This window comes from Falco naumanni, chromosome 14 (genome assembly GCF_017639655.2).
Source record: "Falco naumanni isolate bFalNau1 chromosome 14, bFalNau1.pat, whole genome shotgun sequence".
Taxonomy (NCBI): domain Eukaryota; kingdom Metazoa; phylum Chordata; class Aves; order Falconiformes; family Falconidae; genus Falco; species Falco naumanni.
The window spans coordinates 625,238-647,336 of NC_054067.1; the positions used below are offsets into that span (position 1 = coordinate 625,238).

The window sequence follows — 22,099 nt, forward strand, 5'->3', positions numbered from 1 at the left end:
AGGTTCCCCTTGCTGTGTTGGGGGAGAGAGCAAGTAGGGGGTGTTACATGGTGGGGAGCAGGAAGGGGTGAGAGCTGGAAGCTGAGGGGTGAAAGCCAGAAGGGGTCATGTCCCCATCACCCTCCCCACACCCCTCACCTTCCCCCAAGTAATGACACTGCACAAACAGCAGCAATGAGTATCTTTTCTCCAAATATTTACACAGCTTAAATACCCACGTGGGGAAGGGGGATCTTTGCTTTGGCCCCAGCTTGGGCACACATATGGCAGCCCAGGCGACTGTAGTGACCCTGCCATGGGCTGGACTAGGGGGTCACGCCGCATTGCCTGCAGGGCTAGACCTCCACTTTAGTGTTTCCAGCCCCATGGGCTTGGGGAGAAGCAGCGGCTCCAGGGATACCAGGGGATGAACAGACAAAGCGAGGCAAGCAGGTGGGCTCCACACACATGGGGCATGGCGGGGACCTGGAGCCACCCTGCCCAACCCCAGTCCTTAGGGGGGCAGCACCTGGGCTAGGCTGCTGCCCTGCCACTGGCCTAGGGTGGGTTGCTGAGCTCCTTAATGGCCTGGAGGATTCTCTTCATGTGGCCCACTTTGGTGATCCCCAGGTCCTGCAGGAAGGAGAGAAGGGAGCTGACATGCTTGTAGGAGGCCAGCCCTTGGTTCCCGCTGGCAGTAAAGGCGCAGGGTGGAGGATGAGGATGCAAAGCCCAGCTCCCCATGCTCACTCTCCCTTTCAGAACATGGTCCTTGCTAGGAGCCCTCTGTCCTCTTGCAAGCATGTCCCCCTGCCTGGGTGCAGGAGGGGACATGGTGTTGCTGATCCCACTTTGGGCAGATGTTAATAGTGCAAGCTGGAGGGCTAGGACCAACCCCCTCCCCTGCTTCCAGCCACTGTGTGCAAGCCAAGCAAGTGGTGCAGGGCATCCCTGCAGGGATGGGGATAGGGTCAGCACCTGCCTTCCCCTCTTTGCATGAGGGATGGGGAGAGGAGGGATGGAGGACACTGTCCTCCCCAGGGCTGGGGGTCCCTCAGTGGGCACAAGCAGGGAGTTGTACCTTCAGGTCTCTCCTCTCCAGCAGTATCAGCTCAGAGCCCTGGATGTCATGACGGACAAAAATGTCTCTGTACTCCCCTAAACCAAGTGCTTCCAGCCAAGCTGCCACCTCCTCGGAGCCCCACTTGTCCGCTAGCAGGGAGGAAAAACCACAGAGGTGGACTGGGCCCCCATAGAGGCAGCTGGATGCAGCAGAGCAGGCAGCTGAGGGCAGTGGTGGTGGCAGGCTGCGGCCAGCATCCCTGCTCCCACCCCCAGCTCTGGCAGGGCCAGAGGACACCACAGGCTCAGGCTGGAGAGGTTTCTCCTCTCCTTAGTGTACTTATGGAGCATCCAAGCTTCTACCCCCCAACAAGCCACCCAGCCCTGGGGCAGGGACTTACCTGAAGGGCTGAGCTGTACCATAGCCCCCTTGTCCCCCTTGCAGTGGTGGTGGAGTTACAGGGGGAGGGGGCTCTGCATGTCCGTTAGCAGAAAGATTAAGCTCTAAGGGGCTGTTGGTGACAAAGGTGACATCCCCAGGCAGCCAGGACATACTCTGTTCCCCTGTCCCTCCACAGCATGCCCAGTACGTGAGGCCAATGGATAGGTCAGCATGTGGGGGTCCCTTCCAGTGTGGGCTGTGCCTGCCCCCTCCCCAGTGTGCCACCTGCTTTACCTGGGAGTGCACTGTTGGTCTTCTGCTTTTGCACCTTGTCCTTCCTGGGCTTGGGGATGTTGAGGCGAAGCTTGAAGCTTCCCTTGTTGGTGCTACCAGTGCTTTCCTGCAAGAAGCCAGGCTGAGCAGCGTGCTACAGCCTCGCTGGGGTCCACCCAGTAAACTATGGCCCTCGCCCCAGTCCCTGTGCACCCACCTCCTCAGCAGGGTGAGCAATGGGCCCCAGCCAGTGGATGTCCAGCAGCCTCTGCAGCTCCTGGCCCAGCATGCTCAGGGGGCTGTGCAGTGCCTCCTCCTCCTGGGGCGAGTCCAGCTGTGGGGGACAGGGACCATCCCCAGCCTTGCTGCCACCCCAAAAGGAGCTGGCCAAGGGCATGGACACCTCTGTTGGGAGGCTGGAGAGCACCCTGAGCCCCCTACTCACCACCTTCCCTTCCAGGAACGCCCTGGTCTCAGCATACAGCTCCTTGATGCTCAGCACCACCTCCACAGCTGCATTCCTGCTGAGAAACTGGGGGGCATGGAGGGGTGATGCCTTGAGTGGCAGGACCCTGGGGCAGTTGGGTGAAGGCTGCCTTGCACCCCCAGCCCCAGCTCACCTCTGAGGTGCCTGTGGCTTTGTTGGAGAGGGCTTCACTTAGCGCTAGGGAGCTGGTGTTGACAGCATGCGCTAGCTCCTGCTCCATGGCTTTATGAGCCTTGGCTGCCTCGTGGATCCTGTCGGTGAGAGCAGCTGGAGCTGGGACTAGGAGACCCCTGTAACTGGGTGGCCACAGTGAAGCTCCCTCCACACCATGCCCACCACCTCCCCATCCTGCAACCTGACCTGGCAATGAGGGTCTCGGCAACCTGCAAGACCTGCTGCAAGAGGCTGCTCTCCTCCTCGGTCAGGTACTCCATGGACTGCTGGGAGCTGAGCCGCGGCCGGGAAGCTGCTCGGTAGCTCTCCCCCTTCTGCTTGTCCTCCCAGGACTTGAGGGTGCTTTCAAATGCCTGTGAAGGACAGAGGTGGCCCCCTCAGCCTGTCACACCTCCCCATGCCCTGGCATGGCCCCACCGCACAGCCTGTGCAACCCCGAGCTCACCCGGTCCCTTGTGAGCATCTGGGCTCGGTTCTTGTGTTGGATCTTGATGATGCCAGGTGGCTGGATCCAGGCTTCTCCATCCACCTGCACAGGGACACCCTCGTCCCCCCGGATGGTGATCTTCACCACTCGGCACTGTGGGGCAGCCAGCCTAGTGTTGGCATCACAGCTGGCACTGCACCACTGGCTTCAGCCACTCTGCTGGGGCTGAAAAGCCTCCCAGCACCGTGTCAGTGCCAGCTAGGAGTGAAGCTGAGACGCATCGCTCCAGGTTCTGCTAGTGCAGCAAAAGCTTTCTAGCACCTCATGGGGTCCCGCAGAGTCCCTTGCCCCTACCTGTGCAATGCGATGGTGCTGGAGATTGATGACCCGTGACACAGCCATCTGGATGCTGCCAAAGACAGCCACCACCTCCAGCTTCTTGTCATCAAAGGATGGAGCTCCGAAGTTCTGTAGAGGACCAGTACAAGTGAGACCCTGAAACTGGGCTTGTTTTGGGACCCAGCTTTTTCCCCTGTGTGCGCCCAAGGCAGGGACACCCCAGGCCCCTGCCTGAGGGCTTCCAGATTCACTGGGACTTTGGGAAGTCGTTGTGCCCCCCTCCCCACCCCAATGCTCTGGTGCTTACATTGTCCTCCTTGGTGCCTCCCCAGAAGTTGATGCCCCCAGCATAGCTGGGGATGTTGAGGACAGCGATGCCTTGCAGGCTGGGCAGTGAGATGGGCACCCCGTCACACTGCAAGAGAAGACTAAGCCTGGGGGGCGCCACTGCGCTGCTCCCCCCCCCCCCCCATTCCCTGTTCCCCCTGGCCCCCTACCTCCAGCTGCACTCGCTGTTCCAGGTTCTTATAGGTGCGCTGCAGGAGCTCCTTCGTACCCAGCACCCCATACCACATCATGTTTTTGGTGCGGCTGCTGCAGGGCAAAGCAGGACAGGTGAAAGGGGTTGTGGGCTCTCCCCTGCCTGCCGCAGGCTCTGCACCTTCCCCGAGGCACCGAGCCTGCTCTGCTTGCCCTGCATCTGTCTCGGTTTCCACACTCCCAGAACAGGGGGGCTGCCTGCTGCCTCCCATGAGATGCAGGCTGTAGCACATGGCACCCAGACGCACAGCCTTCCACACCAGCACGGCAGTGTCTCCTCTAGCTGGGTGCAGAGTGGGTAAACCCCACCAAGTCCTCCTGTGCCTGTTCACACACCCGGGAGGCATCAGCAGCTACAACTTCGCAGCAGCCTTCCTCCCCTTTCCAGAGGGTGGTTGCAGTCTGCTGCCCACCCAGGGATGCTCACCCCAGCACCGTGGCACTGGGGGCAGGTGGAAAACCTGCCACAGGAAGGGAACCCCAGCCAGGCATGGCAGCCCCGAGCCAAACCCACGGCTCTCAGCATCCTGATGGTCCCTCGTATTGCAGGCACCAGAGCGCTGTGGTGGAGGGAGATGTACACGTTTTTCTTGGGGGAATCGGGGGGGATTTCAGCTAACCTGCACTTCTTGGGGTGCTCATCCCGTTTGTTGTTGAACTCCAGAGAGATTTTCGCATCCAGGCCAATGCCAAAGTAGTTATTCATGACGCATTTCTCCGAGAAGTGGCTGAAAGCAGCAGACAGGGCAGGTGGGTTGGTAGGCTGCTGCCCACAGGCAATCACTGGACTGACACTGGGGGACAGGGTATAAAACCCATTAGAGCTGTAGTGTGAGCTCCTGGAGGGGTTGGCACTGGGAAGCCTGACCTAAGCCAGCAGGGACAGCTGGGCCCTCTCAGTCCCTGTGGTGGTACACCCGTGGCGCACCCAGGACCTGCCTACACTGGGCAGGTGGATGTCCCAAGCTCCCACCATGAGCACCATGCTGGCCAAGGGGGTGGCAGCAAGGGATCCTGCACTGGGCACATGCTGGCTTCTCCAGTACAGGCACTGCCAGGCAGGCAGGCCTGGGCACCAGGGCTGCCACACTGGTGAGCAGAGGATGCCCCAGCAGCTGTGTCCAAGAGGCAGCATGGTCCTAGCCCTTCTCCCACTCCATGATGGGCAGCAAAGGTGAGCCAGGGTCCCTGGGGTGAGCAGGAACCCAGACTCACAGGGCGCTGGAGTCTTCAGGGAACTGCAAACTGCTGAAGGTGTCCGGCTGGTCTAGGATGATGGAGGAAGACACGGAGGTCATCACCTCCTGCTGAGAGCCTGGCCGGTGGGGAGAGGCAGCTGCTGAACTGGCTCTTACTCTGAGCTGTAGCTCACCCCCATGCCCTCCCAAAACCCCACATGCCCCATTGGCATCTTACTGAGCTTCTCCTCCTCCTTGTTGAGCTCCTCCGAGCTGTCCTTGCTGGGGCCCACGCTGCCCCGGTAGGCTTGGGTCTGCTTGTTCTGCTCATCCACAGCTGGATGCAAAGAGGGGCATAAGAGAGTCTGAGCATGGCCCTGTGCTCCGTCCCTGTGTCAGCCCGGTGGGCTCATGCTAGGCAGGGCCCAGGGCGGCACCTCTGCCCTACTCTGGGGGCCTCCCCCAGCTGTGCCAAGCATCAGAGAGGGCTGATGCCCTTGGACTGCACAGCACTGCTGCTACCCCAAGGATCCAGATGGGGAAACCAAGGCACGGGTCCGGCACCAAACTGCGGTGGCTGCGCAGCCCGTGCCAGGCTGCTGCAGTGCCGTGCGAGCTGCCAGCCCCCACCACCCCCTCACCTTTCTCCGCCTGCTCAATGATTTGCCGTAGGGCTTTCTTCAGGCTGTTTGCCCGCAGCATGAGCTGTTCCTTCGATTTGAAGATGCGAGGCATGGGGCTGGGGTTGAAGCTGCCACCTTTCTCCTGGTCCTTGGTGTTGGCAGGGGTGGTCTGCACCATTCCCTCTGGGACCACAATGGCCTGAGCCTCCTCATTCAGTTCCCGCACCAGTGAGTCCAGCTTCTCGTTCAGCATGGCACACTGCAGGACACCCACCACACTCAGCACGCTGGCACAAACCACTGCTCCCCACCAGTGCTGGGTGCTTCCCTGGGCACCCGTAGCACCTGGGCATCCCAAGCACGAGGGCATCCCATCTTTGCCTGGACACTCCGTGCTTGGCTGGGGACCCCGAGTGCCTGGCTCCTCATGCTTGCCTGGGCACCCTGATGCATGTACAGCAAGGGCACAGGCCACTGAAGCAGACCCTGCCAGCCCCTCCGCTGTGTCTGTGCCATCTAGCACACCCCAGACCTCCAGCTCCCCAACAACCCACCTTCCGTGCCATCAGTTCTGCCTCCTGCTTGTTCTCCGTTGCCCTCTTGTAAGCCCGGCCAACTTCGGCCACGAAGTCGTTGACGGTGCCACAGAGGAACCTGCCGAAGGAAGCAACAGGTGGGTGGAGGGGGGCACAGCATGGTGAGCTGGGCACAGATGCCAGCTGGAAGGGGACTGCTGCGGCTCCAGAGGGGCAGCACTATTCACTGTGTGCCAGCACAGACAGCAGCCACTGGTGGCCAGACAGGGGACAGCCTGGCCCGGGCAGGGCTCAGCATCCCTGAAAACATGCCCCCAGCCTGGCACGGGGGGCTCCTGGACCCCATCACTGCCCCCTCCCTTACTTTGCAGAGGAGATCACCACCGAGTGCTTGTCCGACTCCAGGATCTTGGCCAGGTGGAATGCAACGGAGTCAGCGTAGTGGGAGATCTGGGCCTGGGGGCACAGGGGGTGACATCTGGAGCCATGACACCCTGCCAGATACCCCGCTCCAGGATGGAGTCTTGCCCAGTCAGCCCTGGAGCAGGGGTGAACAGCCCCCCTTGGCCCACTCCCTGAGCCCCGAGGGCAGCCATGCCCACATTGCCAGGCAGAGGGGATGCTCAGCCACAGCAGGAGGGAAACTGAGACAAGAGGTTGAGGGGGAGCACACAGAAGAGTCCAAAATAGCCTGCTTGTAGCAGGCCAGCTCTGCCTCACCCTGCTGCCTGTTCCAAGTGCACATGCCAGGCTGAGACCTGCCAGACTCATTTCATCACATGCAGCTGGCTGCCAGCCCCCTCTCAGCCCCAGTCCCCAGGGACCTCCAGCCTGTCCTTTCCCTGTGCAATCCCACTCTGTGTGCTCCCAGCCAGCTGATGGGGTGAACGGGAACCTGCCCCCTAGCCTGTGCTCCCCCATCTTAAGCCCCCGATCCCCAATGGTGCCCACCTGGATGTTGGAGTCCCCGTTCTCCTCCTCCTTCAGGGCCAGGGGGGTCTGCTTGGGGGCCTCATAGGTCAGCACACTCCACCTGCCAAGCAGAGCCCACAGGCTGCCTGCCACCTCCTGGCACCCCGGCACAGGGACACATGGGCAAGGGACAAGGACAGGCTGCCCGAGAGGTGCTGAGGACAAGGGGAAGCGGAGAGGCATGCCCCACGCCATGCTCACCGGTCCAGCATTTTGGTAGTGGCTCTTTCCAGCTTCTCCAGGATCTGCAGCAGCTGAGTTTCATCATCACACAGGCTGCCCCAGCCCAGCACCCGTGCCAGGTCATTGCCAGTCCCCAGGGGCAGGACACCCAGCTGGCACTGCAGGATACAGACAGGGTTGGGGGGCTCAAAGCAGCTCCCAAGGGCACCCATGATACCCCCAGCCCCACTGTGCCCATCACTTGCAGCACACAGGGACACACAGATGTGGGGCTCCCAGCCACAGCGGGTGCCAGCATGGGATGGTGCCAGCCTGCACCAGCAACACCAGGCATTCTTGCTCACTTGCTTGTGGAGGCCAAGGGCGTCAATCTCAGAGAGCACCCAGCCCACACTGCCATCTCCCCCACACACCAGGATCCGGAAGGTGGAGAACTTCTGGAAGAGGCGCAGCCTGGGGGGGGAGAGCAGGGAGGGGCTGAGGGCTGCGCTGGGCACCCATTGGGGCCACCCCAGGGCCCCCAGGCCAGTGCTTACCCCAGGTGTGGACCCCCATTCATGAGGTCGAAGACTTGGGCCGGGTTGAGGAACTGCTTGAACTTGCGCAGAAACTTGACGCCCTGGTTGTCCCCACTCTTGGAGTTGATGAAGGCCAGGAGAGGGCTGGAGCAGGTCGAGGGGCAGGTGGCCTTCCAGAAACCTGCAGCGAGCACAAGCATGTGAGCCCCTAGCCCTGGGTCCCACCCCACAAGGCCACTGACAGAGACATCTTAGGAGAGCCGAGGCCATGCGGACACGCTGTGCTGTGCCCAGCCCACAGGGTGCTGGGGCCAGGCAGGAGGAACAGCGATCAGGGTTCCCAGGGATGGTGAGGGGTGGGAGGAAGAGTAAGAGATGGCAACGGGTATGGGAATATAGTGCGGTGGGATAGGGGTGGGCAAGGCTAGCACTAGGGCAGATCCAAACTAGGTTCCTGCTCCATCATTGTCCGTGCAGGCACAGAGTGTGTCATTGAGCTGACTCATGTCCCTGGCCTCCCACTCCAAAAGGGACACTGGTGGTGGGCACACAGAGGATCAGTTCCTCACTGTGCCAATAGCCCAGCCAGGACTGACCCAGAAAAAACAGATTGGAACAGGGCAAGCTCCCACCTAGGGGTGCTCCCCAGGGGTGGCACTGGCAGCCAGCATGACCACAGGGACCAGTTGCAGCCCTGAGGTGTTGTACTGTCACCCTCAGCTCCACCACCTGCTCATACCAGAGCTCTGGTGGGGTGGGTGCAAATGAAGAAGCAGCCTTGGGAGGCTTGGCAGGCAGCACCATGCTTTTAAAGAAATGAGATGAGGAATGAAATGTCCCCGAGGCAGAGGAGAATCAATAGCTGGCCCACAGCCTGCACCCGCCTCAAGCACATCTTGGCCATCATGGGCCATGGGCCTAGGCCGGTGCCCGCTGCTGGCTCCTTCCCTTGGCAGATCAGCAACGCTGCGGCAGGGAAAGCATCAGCCCCACAGCCATTGGGCCCAGAGCCCTGCGGAGTGCAAGCAGGAGCCCCAGTGCCTCCGCTGCATGAGGAGCAGCATCCCCGCAGCCTGCCGCCACCCAGCGCAGGCATCACTCCATCCCCACTCCCCACCCGGCTGAGCGGAGCGGCAACGCAAAACACTGGGAGCCACTGAGTCAGAGCGTGGGTGTGCGGAAGAGCCCACTGCCAACAGCACCCATATGCCAGGGAGGGGACAGCACCACAAGAGGAGCAGGGCTGAGGCCTTGCCAGGCTGCTTCCCACAGTAGCAGAGCACAGTCGGGCTTGGCGTCAGTCACAGCTACCAGCCCCACAGCCGTGCTGACACCAGTTGACAGGGCTGCCGCAAGAGGGACAGGGCAGAGCCGCTATGGGGGAAGCCAGCCGCAAGCAGCCACAGCTCTGAAGCCAGAGGAGAAGCTGCGTGATGGTTACCCTGACAGCATCCTGATGAGTAACATGAAGCAGATGAGCCACTGACTGAGCCGAGTGGTGAAAATCATTAAAGAGAAAAGAAATATCCGGAGGAGAAGAACATATTTTGTTCAGCACAGGCCATCTGGGCACCTCCGGAGAGGGCGAGAGAGATGGTAGCAAGGAGGGGAGGTGGGGGGTGGGGGTGGTGTCCCCTCAGGCCACGCGTTGCTTCTCCCCCCAGCATCCTGCAGCCACCCACATCAGGGGGGAAGCTGTGCTTTGCACTACCAAAAACCAGCTGAGTTTCAGACACTGAGCAATAACCCAGACAAGGGCCTCATCCTTCCCTGCAAGGTGCTGAACCATTGCAACGGGAGGCACCCCATGTCAGGGGCTCGGGGATGGCACTGCCGACCCTAGCACAGAGGGACCATGACCAGGGCCACCACAAGGGGCAGCCTGGCAGGAGCAACTGAAGCCACATGTGGGGAAGAAGTGCCACCCCAAAGCATGGCACCACTGCAACCCTGGGGCAGAGCACAAGGCAACAAGCAGCCTTCAGCCAAGCCTGTGGCAGGGAGGGGTGTTGACTCTGGAGCCTACTGATGGTGGTGTTTCTGGTACCCCACAGAAAAGCACACACAGTGCCACAAGTCAAAGCCTGCAGAGGAGCTCAGAGCCCTGTCCACAAACAGCCTGTCCCGCCCACCCGCAGTTCAGCCCTGTCCTCTCCATGACTCACCATCCGAATCGATGCTGTTCAAGGCAGTTGGCGGGATGATGGACACTTTGTACTGGCCCAGGGGGCACCTCTTGCCAAAGAGCTCCTTGCAGGCACTGTGAACCTGGGGACACAGGGACACATGCATAAGCAAAGCTCGGGGATGCAGCACCAAAGCCCCCAGCCTCAGTTTCCCCAGCGATGCACCCAGGAGGGGCAGCATTGTCTGTGCCATGTGGGGGGATGACAGGGACAGACACGTTCTTACGATGGCCTTGCACCAGAGACACCGCCAGTCCTGCAGCCTCCGGACACTTCCGCAGGTCCGGTCACAGACGGCACAGCGCGCACTGACGGGTAGGTTCCCCTCCAGCCACTGGTGGGGCATGGCCACCTGCAAAGAGGGGCAGTCGCCTACGGCACACCACCCCTGCTGCCCCTGCACACTTGAGAGACAGTGACGCGGGCCACCCCCTTCCCCAGGCACCATGGAAGAGGTGGACAGGGGATGATGCCCCACATCGGGGCAAGGCAGCCCTGGGACCCCTCCCATACCCTCTTGTCCCTGCCTGCCTGCCAGCACGTGGGGCAGGGCAGGGGTGTCCCCAGAAAACGTCTGGGTGTGGCCGGACTTGGAGAGCAATAAGGGATCCCGATGCTGGGTGGTGCAGGGGATGTCCCCAGGGCACGTCGCTGCGGAGCCAAGCCCAGAAGCCACAGAGTGCAGAGGACAGCTAGGTGCCAGGGTCTCCCCTGCTCCCGATGTGAGCACAGCAAGGCCAGCTCTGCTGGTGGCTCTGCCCCACCAGGGTCACCCACAGGAACTCCCTCACTTACCCCATCCTCATCCTCGATGATTTCAGTGCCAATGGAGGCCAGGGTTGTCCACTTGCAGTTGTTGTTGGCTCTGACAGCACAGCGCTTGTGTGCCTTGAACTTGCAGACTGCATGGGGGAGGGAGCAAGTGAAGAGCAGGGATGGTCCCCATGGGATGTGCAGCCCTACTCCCCAACCCCTCCGCAGCTGGTGACAGCAGCCGGTGGGCATCACCCCACACACTCCAGGTCAGCCTTGGAGAGAGTTCCCTGCCCTGGTCCTGGCCCCAGCCCACTGCCCAGCAGGACCCCAGTGCTGACCTTCGCAGGAGAGGCCATGAGAGGTGACCCCTGGGAGGGCTTCGCGGCACACGTTGCAGAAAGTGGGGCGGGCATGGGAGCAGGCGTACCAGTTGTGCATGCCCGAGAAGTGCTCCATGTTGAACTGCGTGGCCTGCTGGGAGGCACAGCCCTGCCCCATCAGTCCCCTGGGACCCGCAGCTGGCACTCTCTCCCTCCCTCCCAGACCTTTCAGTCTACCCAGCCCCACTCCCAGCTCCTGCCCTCCCCACGCGGCTGTGCCAAGGGCAGCAGCTCCTGTCCAGCAGCCCAAGGCACCCTCGGCTCCTGAGCAGTACCCAATTGCAGACAAGCAGCCCCCAGCCCATGTCACCTCGTGGATCTCCCACTTCTGGACAGATTTCAGGGCACCAATCCAGTCCTCCATCTCCTTCCGGTTCTCTGCGCACAGGATGAGCTTCCGGAACGGTGTGATCACCTGCAACAGCCACCAGCCCCGTGTCCCCTTGCGAGGCCATGCTGCAGCCAGCCCCTGGGAGAGCAGTCCCCAGCAAACCCAGTGCACTGCCACCAGGGCCACCCCCAGCAGCACGAGGCCAGGCTGCAGGTGTCCCATGGATCCGTGGGGAGGGGGGGGGTCTGCAGTGCCTCCACACAAGGTGCCAAGGTTGGGGGCACAGCAGTAAGCCCTGCATCTCCCTCACCGTGAAACTGTTGTTGATGTTCTTGGTGCTGGTCTCAGCCACGCTGGCATCAGACAGGTCCACCTCATCAAAGATCAGGGACTGCAGGGAAGAAACCAGAGCCCCAGTCACCACACAGGGATTTCAGGCTCCTCCCCGGGCTTGCAGGCTCGAGCCCCCCTGGCTGAGCATGCTAGAAGCCTCCCCACCCCAGCCCACCTTGGCATCCTTGGCATAATAGAGCGTTCTGCCCCGCAGCTTGAAGTATCGCCTCTTCCACCTTTGGAAGGAGCTCGTCTGCTTCAGCAACAGCCCCTCCTTCACGCTCTTCTGCAGAGACCACAGGGTTGTGAGCTCCCGCAGCCCCCAGGACCCCCCGTGATGCCAGCCCCTAGGTCCCCAGGAGCTAAGCAGTGCCCAGAGCACAGATGGGACATTCTGGGGTTCACACTGTGCTGGATGTAGCAGAGTAGATGATGTCCATCATCCACCACACCCTGGGCACTGGCACTTTATGTGATTCAGGAGGACGCTGCTGGGTGCAGCTGCTTGAAGTGCTGCAGCTCCCTGGAAGCCAAGGGCCGAGCTGAGGCTAAGAGAGCTCCCTTGGAGAGGACACCAATGCTCCAGAGCCACCAGGACTGTGTCCTGGAGGTGGCATTACCCAGACACTGTGGCCCCAGCTGCTTTTCTGGTCTGGGGAGCAGTTGGCCGGGATGCAGAGGGCACAATCTGGGTCTGAGGACAGCCCATGACAGGCAGAGCATCCCCTTGCAGCGCAGCACATCCCTGCAGCCTGGCTGCCAGTCCTCTGCTCTCCCTGATCCTCAGCACCTGCCAATATTTACCCTCCTCACAGCGGTGTTTACAAGGCTCAATTAATTAGTGTTTGCAATGTGGCTATGAGCCTGTGCCAAGTGGGGTGGCAGAGATGCTCTGGCACTGCCTAATCTTTGATTGTATCTTCTTTAAACACTGCCGGCAGCCCCATTCAGCTGCTCCTCTGCAATTAGCTGCAACAGAGGTTGTATCAGATCCCAGCACATGACAACAAGGCACATTTAATAGCAAATTAGCACTGGGCACTGAGGGCATCGCGAGACAACTGCAGCCCCGGGGTCCGTGCTCCCATGCCCAGCGCACGTGCTGCAAGAGGGCACCTAGGCACCCACCAGCCTGCAAACACACCAGCCCCTGGCCTCGGCATTAACCCACTGCCCCACCACTCCAAACAAAATGGTCAGAGCACCAGGAGTAGCAGGAGCCCCCAAGATTACAAAGCAGCCAAAACACCAACTGGGATGCTCCCCAAGTCTCAATTCCCCCATATACCTGACCCCTCCCCGAGCCCACCGGGGGCACACACTGGGATGTCCCCAGCTGTCTTTCAGCTTGCAGCCCCAAGTTCAGAAAGGGATGTTTTACCCCTTTATCGCTCCCTGTCAACGCTTTGGCCCCCTGGGACTTGCAGGGTTTGACTGTGGATGGATGGTCCCCATACTGACTGTGAGTGTCGGTGCAGGTTCAAACATCTCTGGTGTCCCCAGTGCCAGCACCCAAGGACCCACTGCGTCCCCTCCCCAGCCTCTTGGCTGTGAGAGCACACAGAGGAGATGGTGAATCCAGAGGTGCCCTGAGCCCAGGCTGCAACACAGCCAGCAAGGGAAGCTAGGCTTGTCAGGGGGGGTCCAGCTGCCACCCACAAATGCACATACAAGCCATGCACCCTAGCCAGTCCCTGCCCAACATGAGGAGGAGACAGGGCAGGGTCCTGCCATGGCCAGGTGGGATCCAGCCACAAGTGCCAATTCCACCGTACATGTTTGCATGCAGCAGATGCAGCCACAGGCTCTGGGTTTGCTGCAATCATTGCTTTTGCTGCAAAGGACAGGCAGCATGTAATGGCAAGGAGTGCTGTAGGGGAGCCCATGGTGGTGAGGAGCAGGAGAACATCACAAGAAGAAGGAAGAAGAGACAGGTCTGTGACAGTGGCTTGGTGCTGTCACAGCAGGTGGCTGCAGCAAGGCATGGGCACTCAGTTCTACCCGGTTCCAGGGCCATGCAGGTGGCAGGATGCAGACAGGAAGGCTGCCCAGGGGAACAGCATCCCCTCCTGCAAGGGGACCAGAACAGAAATGCCCCCAGCTGCACCACTGCAGCAATTTCTTCTGGCAGCCACAGGCAACAAGGCATTGCCCAGCCCCAGGATGTCAGTCCAGCTGTTCCAGGGAAAGCGACACAGCTGCCACCACTGCCCCAGCCCCAGGTTAAGGCAGAGCCTCCACCACCTCCACCACAACACCCATTAGAGTTTTACAACACCTGCAGTGCTGTGGATATTGCTGGGGCTGGGGGGGGGGGGGGGGGGGCATGCCTAAGTTTCCCCCTAGTGCAGACTAACTAATCACCAGCATCCCAGCATGGGGTGGCAAAGCTAGTGCAGAGAAGCTTGGTGGGCACCTCTCCCTATGCCTACCCTTGGGTGTTTCCCAAAACATGTCTGGCGCACCCCGGGCATGGCAGCAAAGCCCAAGACCTCTGCCCTGCCATGCACAGTATCTTGCCACACAACCCCTTACGTTTGCAGCTGCCTGTCCAGGCTCCATCACCCCCAGCGCTGACATGATGGGGCACAGTACCAGTGTTGCCAGCATGGGGCCAGCCAGCCAGCTCCCTCCCTGGCGAAACTGAGGCATGTCTCCTCTCCAAAACACGCCATGGAGCCTGGCCATGCCACGCTGCCTGGGCAGGCACGAGTCACCCTACCTGGGGTGACACAGTGTTGTTTCAGTGTCTTGCTGGGGTGAGCCACCCCCACAAACCTGATCTTTTGCTCATGGGTCTCTGCCAGGAGCACCCAGTGCTGTCATGTGCTGGGAGCATCTCCCCAAGTGGCTCAGCAGTTTTGGACCCCTGCTTTTGGCACTAGGGACAAGAGGAGACCTGGGAGGCACCTGGCAGCCGAGGTCACCAGCAGCTGAGGCCACCAGCAGACCCAGCCATATGGTGGGAAGCCACACTGCAGCACTGAGTGAGCCTGCTGTTTCCCCTTCACAATCAGGAAAGGGGTGGGGAAGGCAAAGGCCAGCACCCAGGGTGAGCAGCAAGTGGAATGTGCCAGGGTGGCATCGCCCCTGCTGTGGTGACCCTGGAGCTCTGGTTTGGTCTGCAGAGGAGCCAGCAGTGGGTTAGGTACCCTATAGCCCCCAGGAGCAGGAGCCATGCACCCACAGCAAAAAGTAGGTGCTGCCCCTTCCTCCCGGAAAACTTCTGGGGACACTGATAGCCCCCAGCCACTAGAGTGGGAACTCTGTGCTGGCCACTGCACAGTCCCATGGGCAGCGCGCCACCTGCACCCCGAACTGAGCCCTGGCCCATCCACTCACCCCATCCACAGCTCTTCTGGCTGGTGAGCCCCATCCAGCATTGCAGGGAGCCAAGCCAGCACTGACTCCATCCCAGCAACAGAGATGGCAACGTGGAATGCTGATGCCCAGAGCGATGCGCCACCTGCCTGGCCACAGTCTGAGGCCAGCTCCCCTCTGCAAGGGCTCTTCCTCAGCCCTCCCTGGCCCCATCTCAGGGACCCCCCGTGCTCTCTCCAACCCAGGGAGCTCAGCACCACCTGGGATGTGCCCAGCACTGTCAGGGTCCCAGAGACGTAGGGTGGGGAGGTGAAGCCAAGAACAAAACCACCCAGGGTCTGTGGAGAAGCTGCCACCTCCGGCTCAGCCACAGCTGGTGGAATGCAAGCCAGCGCCAGGGCCTTGGAGGGGACACGGCTCAAAACAGCCCTGGGAGGATGGCTGGCCACTGGCCATGTGCCCCATCAGGACTGGGCTGGTCCCCAGGCGCCATCATGCCTTGATTGCTTGACACAAGCAAGGGGGCTTAAAGTGCAGCCCAGGGCAGCTCGCCTCCCTCCGGTACCACACCCCAGCAGGCCTTCTTCCAGGCCAGGGTGCACCCCAAAAGGTCAGCTCTTCCCTCAGCCCTAAGGCAGAACCCCAGGATGCTGCTTTGAACCCCCACCCTGCTCTCCCAGCTCTGCCACCACCATCCCCAGGAAGAACCCGTAGCGCAGCCAGGTTTGACCACAGCTGAAGCGGAAGAGCCTTCCTGCTGGAATCAGCTGGGACAGCGAAGGAGCTGCCAGAGAAGAGCCAGGAAGGCTGTTACTCAGGAATGCTGGCACATAGGCTGGTGAGCACCGCACTAGCTGCCACCCAGCTTGAGTGGGTGGCAGCCATGGGATCTGCTTGGCCCCATGGCAACACAATGTCTCATCAGGGGAGGAAGAGAGGGGACCAAACACCCACCAGTACACTGACCTGCATTGCACCAGCATCATCTCGTGCAGCTGCCCTCCTCCAAACGCAGCAGCCCACTGGGCATGTGCCATGGTCCAGTCAGGTCAGAGCTCATCCCCCACCCCGAGCTGGTGGGTGCCAGGACAGCAGGGGAGAGCCGGCAGCGTGAAAGAGCCCAGCTGCAGGGCCGCCAGCATCTGCTGGGCACCCTGTGGGCTGGAGTCGGTTGGAAACGTTATCAGGCTTTGCGACACAGCAGAGCTCTTCCGGAACTGGGTAGCTGAGGGACTCAGTGCCTGCAGCGTATCACAGCCCCACAGGCTCAACTGCAACTGTGCTCCCTGAGAATGTAGCCTTCTGCTACTGCAGGACCCCAAATCTCCCTTCCCAGTGCTGGGGGGATCCTTGAAAGGAGATTCCAGCACTGGTCCTGACATGCCATTACAATGGTGCCACGATGCGCCATCAAAAGGGATCAGAGGATTAACAGGGAGGAGAGGAACGAATGAGGGAAGGAACCCCCAGAAGGGCGATCCCCTCTATACCTCATTCTTTAGCAGTCATGACCTTCAGCTGTTTTTTAGAAATGAGCTCGTGCTTCCCTAGCTACAACCACATCAATCCCCAAACATCCTGCCAACAGGCATCCCACACCAACCCGTCCCGTGCCAGTCCCCCCTGCCCCTCATGCCCAGCTAGCAGTGGGCACTGACACAGCTCTCCCACCCTGCCCAGCCACTGACGGTGAGAGTGGTGCTTGCATAATGGAAAAGGCGAGCAGGGAGAGGGCAGTGCATCTGAGAAACCTCACAAACATCCGGCTGACAACACTGGGGTTATCTTTACACCCCAGGCACCAGCTCAGCAAGCCCTGATTAACGAAAGCAAGCCCAACCTCCCCTGCCCTGCTGCAGCCTCCTCAGCAGGGAAGGTACCAGGCAGCATGACTGTGCCCTGCGGTACAATTCCACTGCCGGGGGTGACCCAGTGACCAGCTAGTCCCCTTGCTAGCCCCTGGCAGGCCATGTGCCACCAGGCTGGGAGCAATGTGGGGCACAGCTGGGGTGCCAGCTGGCAGGGAGCTCCGGGGATGGAGCTTGGCGAGGGGTCAGCTGGAGCTGCCCAGGATCATGGAGATACTCAGCCTGTGGGTTCTGAATATCTCCATGGACGGAGACCACACAGCTGCTCTGGGCAGCCCGTGCCAGCATCTGCCCAATCTCACAGCAGAAGTGCTTTCCTGTGTTCAGTTGCAATTTCCAATTTTTTCATCTGTGCCTGCTGTCCCATGGGTGGACACCACTGAAAAGAGCCCCGTTCCCTCTTTGCTGCACCCTCCCATTCAAATATTTATCCACATTGCTGAGGCCCCTCTGGCTCTAGCCTCTGCTCCAGGCTGAAGAATCCCAGTTCTCCCAGCCCCTCCCCATCTGAGACGCTCCAGCCCCTCACCAGTGTCAAGCCAGGAGGGTGCACTGTTTGGGAGGCGCATGACACCCCCCACCCCTCCACTGCAGGATGGAGGTTTCCAGGCCTGGCCCCAGGAGCCCTACCTTGCTTTCCTTGTCTTTTAGCCCGGATCCAGCCCTCGGCAGGCAGCACCCCCCACAGCCTGGCTCTGCAGCACCACTCCACCAGGGCCCCTGCGGCTGTGCCAGCACGCCTATATCCACAGACACTGCTCGCCCCACCCCCAGGGCACCCAGAGCCTGCAGGGTGCCCAGTGCCTCCAGCAAGGACCAGAAGCACTTGTTCCTCAGGGTAGCAATAATCCCACCGACCTCCCCCAGCCCCCAGGAAGATGCTTGTTGGGTCCCCCAGCATCAGGAATTCGGGTACACAATGCCCCTTTCTAAATGGCAGACAAGCCATGCCCCTGCCCATCACAGCCATGCACGCTGTGCTCAACCTGTAGGCAATGCTCCTATACCTGGCACGCACCCCACCTTGGGGCCTGCAGCCCCCCAGCTCTGTTACAAGCACCCCAGGACCAGTTGCTCACTGCAGGTCTTTGCAGCCAGAGCCAAACTAAGCAGGGCTGGCGGATCACTCCCTGCCTCCACTCAGCTGCCAGGAGAGCCCGTCCCGGGGCAGCGCCCCCGGGAGCTGAGCCCACATGGGCAGGATGTGTCCCCCACCCCCACGCACACACTTGCCAGCACCTGAAATGTCTTGGTGTACCTCAGCGCCAGTGCCCACCTCCTTCCCCATCACCCCTTCCCTCCATGCTCAGCCCTAACGGGAACAGTGCTGGGGTGCAGCTCAGCATCCCCCTCCCGCTCTGCCCTTGTACTCCCAAAACCTGGCACAGGCAACCGGCAGCTCCCAGCCGCAGTGAGGAGGAGGAGGAGGGGGTGGCAGCAAGACCCCATCCATCCTGGGGCCATTCAGCCCAGCAGGGTCACCTGTGCCTGGCTGCTGTCATTGTCACTGAGCACAATGGCCTCACCGCCTCCACACCGAAGCTGGCACAAAGCACCCCATGGGGTTGGCACAAAGCACCCCATGGGGCACCCCGGCAATTACAGTCTGGAGAAAGCCAGGCTGGGGGTGTGGAGTGGGGAGGCATGATTGATGGGGACGTCTGAGGAAGGATGGGGGAACAGGCATTTTGGGAGGAGGGTGGTGCTGGGAATAGGGACCAGCAGTCAGGATGGATTCAGCAGATCCCAAAATGATCCTCACCTGTTCCTGTCCCCATGGGGCTGGACAACACACAGGAGTGGGGGAAGCTGCTTGCTCGCATCACCAGGGACCAGGGTCCCCCTGGTCAGTGTGGGTGGGCAGTGGAGTGGGAGTCCCGACTCTTCCCAGCCCTGCAACATGGCAGGCTCCTATAGATCCCATCCAGCACCCCAGCCACCACCGATGGCCAAAAAATAGGCCAGCCTGCCCCTCCCACCCCCCACTGCTAATCCAGTTATCTCTTAGGAACTGCAGCCCTGGTACTAAACTCTCCCTCCCTCATTAATTGTGTGCTAATTAGGTACCTGCTCCAGTCTCAGGGGTGCTGACAATGCCTCCCCCACCATCCCAACCCCACACAGGTGCACAGGGATGTTGAAGAAGCTTGGAAATTTGCCTGCTGCAACACATGTGCTGCCTACCCCTCCGGCTGCAGCGTGGCCATGGCACAACTATGATGGGCAGCGTGTGTGCCATGGCACAACTATGAGACAGGGACAGACTGACCTGGGTGGCAGTAGCAATTGCTTCCCAAAATCCTCATCTCCATAGGGAAGGAAGGAGCCCATTTGGTGAGGAGCCAGGCATGGTCCTGTCCATCCAGACCAAGGCAAAGGGTTCCTCAGGGAAACCCCTGAACCCCAACACTGAAAACACCTAAATTGGGGAGGGGGGGGTGTGCACACACAGCTTGCACTCAGCCCCCTCCAGCTCCAGCCCTGCCCAGCTCTCACCCCTCTCTCCTCCTCTCTCCCAGCTCCACGGACCATTAACCCAACTGCGTCCTTTCCGCCTGCCCATCCATCACAATGCCTGCCTCCCCCGGCACACTGCATGGCATCACCTCCTGCATGGCTAATTGCCAACTCCAGGCAGGATGCAGGCAACGGACGTGGCAGGCAGGGAGCTGGCAGCTCAGCCTTTCCTCATGCGCAGCCTGTCAGCTGGCGAGGCCAGACCTGCTGATGGCAACAGAGGCACTTTGATGCCTGGGCTGGGGGCTCACAGCACACTCATGTCCCCGTGCTGCTGCTGCAGGACACCGGCACAGGCCTGGCCATCTGCCCTTTTCTCTTGAGCTTCCTGGCATTGATGACTCCCTGTGACATTCCCCGTGCTCCACAGAATGGCAAAACCCTATGGCACAGCAAACGCCACTTGGTAAACCCCAGGACGGTCCCAAGGGCTCGCACACAACACCCAGCATCCCCAGGACCCTGCCCACCAGTGGGGCTTCCCACCATGTACACCGCACAGCACCCTGCACTCTGGCACAGCCCATGGCACCTACCTGGCAGCCAGGTCAGAGCAGGCAGAGGAGACACTCTGCTCCAAAGAAGGGGAAACTGAGGCACATTCCTTGAGCAGTAAGAGAGACTCGCCAAAAGCCTCCTTCAGCACCGCCCGCCCTGGAAATGTCTCCTACCAAGCCGGACAACCCCATGGTGCTGGGTTGGGAGCGTGCAACTTCCGCACCCTGGGGGCAAATGCCCTTTGCCCCTCTGATGCCAGTGTGCCAAGCTTGGCACAACGAAGCGGGGATGGGAGCTGGATTTCTGGCACAGCCCAGGGCAAGGGTACCCCTCTCAGCATGGCAGCAGCAGCACGGCAACCCTCGTGTGCCTGCTGGCACTGCAGGCACTGCCTTGACTCACACCACTGCCTCCTTCCTGGAGCCAAGAGGTGGATGCAAGGGGACCACTCACCTAGCATGTCACCCACAGCATCCACCTCTGCTCCCTCCATGAGTCGTGCCCACATCCCCTCTCCCCAGAACGCCATCCCCAAACCTCCTCCCCTCGAACAAACCCTTCCCACCTGGCCATTCAGCCCAGGCTACTTCTCCCCTGCACTTTTAGGTAGGAGGTGCCTGGCCATTTCACCATCCCCACCTAGGACACCTATGGCCACCCACTCTGTTTGGTCAGAAGGCACCCCACACACCGTATTTTTGTAGGTCCTACCAAAATAGCTTCCCCTGAGCAAGCTGCACACGCACACACAAGCTGCCCTCATGCCAACAGCTGGGAGGCAAAAGAGTGTCACATCTGACTTCAGAGGTGTCCCCATCTACCCAGCAAACCACTACAGGTGGCTGGATCTAGAGAAGGCTGCAGGAATGGGGATCACAGGGGAGCTGGCACTGCTGAATTAATCTGGGGCACCAGGAGAGCTGCTGGCTCCATTTTACCACCCACAAGGCCTGGCATGCACAATGCCTGCAGGAGGGTGTGGTATTCCAGGAGCCCATGGCCCCACAATAACTAAATCTCACCCCCAGAGCATCCATGAGGCAGAGCCTTCCCGAAAGAGCCCCCTTTCTCCAGGGGCAGGTGGGGGGAACCCAGGGGATACCAACATGGGATGAAGGCTAGGGTGTGTGTGTGTGTGTCCATGGTCATGGCACCCATGAGAGAAACTGTACTCAAAACAGTGGGGTAAAATCCATGCTCCACTGCCCCATGGGACCAATGTTAACCCTGCCACCATGGGGTCTGCACCTTTTCCATGTGCCCTTCCACAGGGGGCCAGATCCCTCCTGGCACTGCCCCAGGCCTGGCTAGGTTGGATCTGCAAACATCAAGTGCCTGGCACTGATGTACACCCCAGAGTGGGCAACCCCCATCCCCGCACCCCCATTGTCAGCAGGGACCCTGCATGCCAGCCAGCCCCTCGCCCCAGCCCCCCGCACCCCTGACCTTGCTCCTCATCTGCCCTGAGGTGGACACCTTCCGGATGAGCTTGTGGGAACTGTCCTCCTGCTCGCCCTCACTGTCGGACGACTCCTCACCACCCGCCTCAGGTGAGATGGGTGCCAGCTTGTCCGAGTCCAAGGATGACACTGATTCCCGGATCTTCCTCAGGAACAGGTCCCCAGGCACCAGCTTCTCGGCCATCTTCCCACCTGGCTTGGCTCAGGTCTCTGCCACCTCCTGTGAGAGCCCTGGGAGGACAAGGACACACAGGAGTGGAGGAAGATCCCTGAAAGGGGCTGCACAGCCCCTCACACTCTACGGCTCAGCCAGCTGGGAGGTGCAATCCTGGAAATCAGGGGACATGGCGCTTCCTCGTCCAGGAATGCCTCTCAGGGTGGCTTGCTTGCAGGCAAAGTTTTCCTTCCTCGCCTTTTTTCGGTGTTCCAACTCTTCCTCACCCTGCCTGGCATCCCAACACCGTCCCTTGCTCCGCCGTGGGAGACTGCAGCCACCCTGTGCCCGACGTTGGAGTACACCTCCCCTGCTCCAGCCTGCGCCAGCTCCTCCTCTGGTGCCCGTCCCCAGGGCGGTGGGCTGCCCTTCGTGGCCGGCGGGGGCGGCGGGGGTGGGGGGGTGGAGAAGGGGAGAAGGGGAGAAGGGGAGAAGGGGGGTCTCCATGAAAAGCAGCAGTTGCCTCCCGCCGCCCGCCTTGCTCCGGCAGCCGGAAAGGGTTGGGAGCATCTCCCGGCCCCGCGCGAGGGTCGCCAGTCCGAAGCAGGTGGCTGCGGGTGGG

General features: G+C 60.9%; 1 protein-coding gene across 8 annotated transcripts; it reads right to left on the reverse strand.

Moving 5' to 3' along the window:
* Positions 1-166: 166 nt before the first annotated feature.
* On the reverse strand, positions 167-21,847 carry LOC121097554 (diacylglycerol kinase delta-like). 8 transcript variants are annotated; one of them, XM_040614661.1, is made up of 30 exons: positions 21,765-21,847; positions 21,310-21,554; positions 11,835-11,945; positions 11,637-11,717; positions 11,306-11,410; positions 10,954-11,089; positions 10,655-10,761; positions 10,086-10,211; positions 9,839-9,941; positions 7,692-7,854; positions 7,500-7,608; positions 7,174-7,313; positions 6,952-7,033; positions 6,365-6,456; positions 6,019-6,118; positions 5,483-5,723; positions 5,080-5,178; positions 4,879-4,978; positions 4,284-4,457; positions 3,621-3,717; positions 3,431-3,538; positions 3,139-3,252; positions 2,803-2,937; positions 2,544-2,710; positions 2,317-2,434; positions 2,142-2,228; positions 1,914-2,030; positions 1,718-1,823; positions 1,061-1,191; positions 167-612 (listed from the first exon to the last, which is right to left on the reverse strand). In XM_040614661.1, exons 2-30 carry the CDS (start codon positions 21,505-21,507, stop codon positions 538-540), a joined length of 3,522 nt encoding a protein of 1,173 aa, XP_040470595.1. In that variant the 5' UTR covers positions 21,508-21,554; positions 21,765-21,847; the 3' UTR covers positions 167-537. The 8 variants fall into 8 exon arrangements, with proteins under 8 accessions (XP_040470595.1, XP_040470597.1, XP_040470601.1 ...); XM_040614663.1 differs by lacking the exon at positions 1,061-1,191 and having other exon boundaries at positions 21,765-21,843; XM_040614667.1 differs by lacking the exon at positions 1,061-1,191 and having other exon boundaries at positions 10,954-11,086; positions 21,765-21,842.
* Positions 21,848-22,099: the final 252 nt, after the last annotated feature.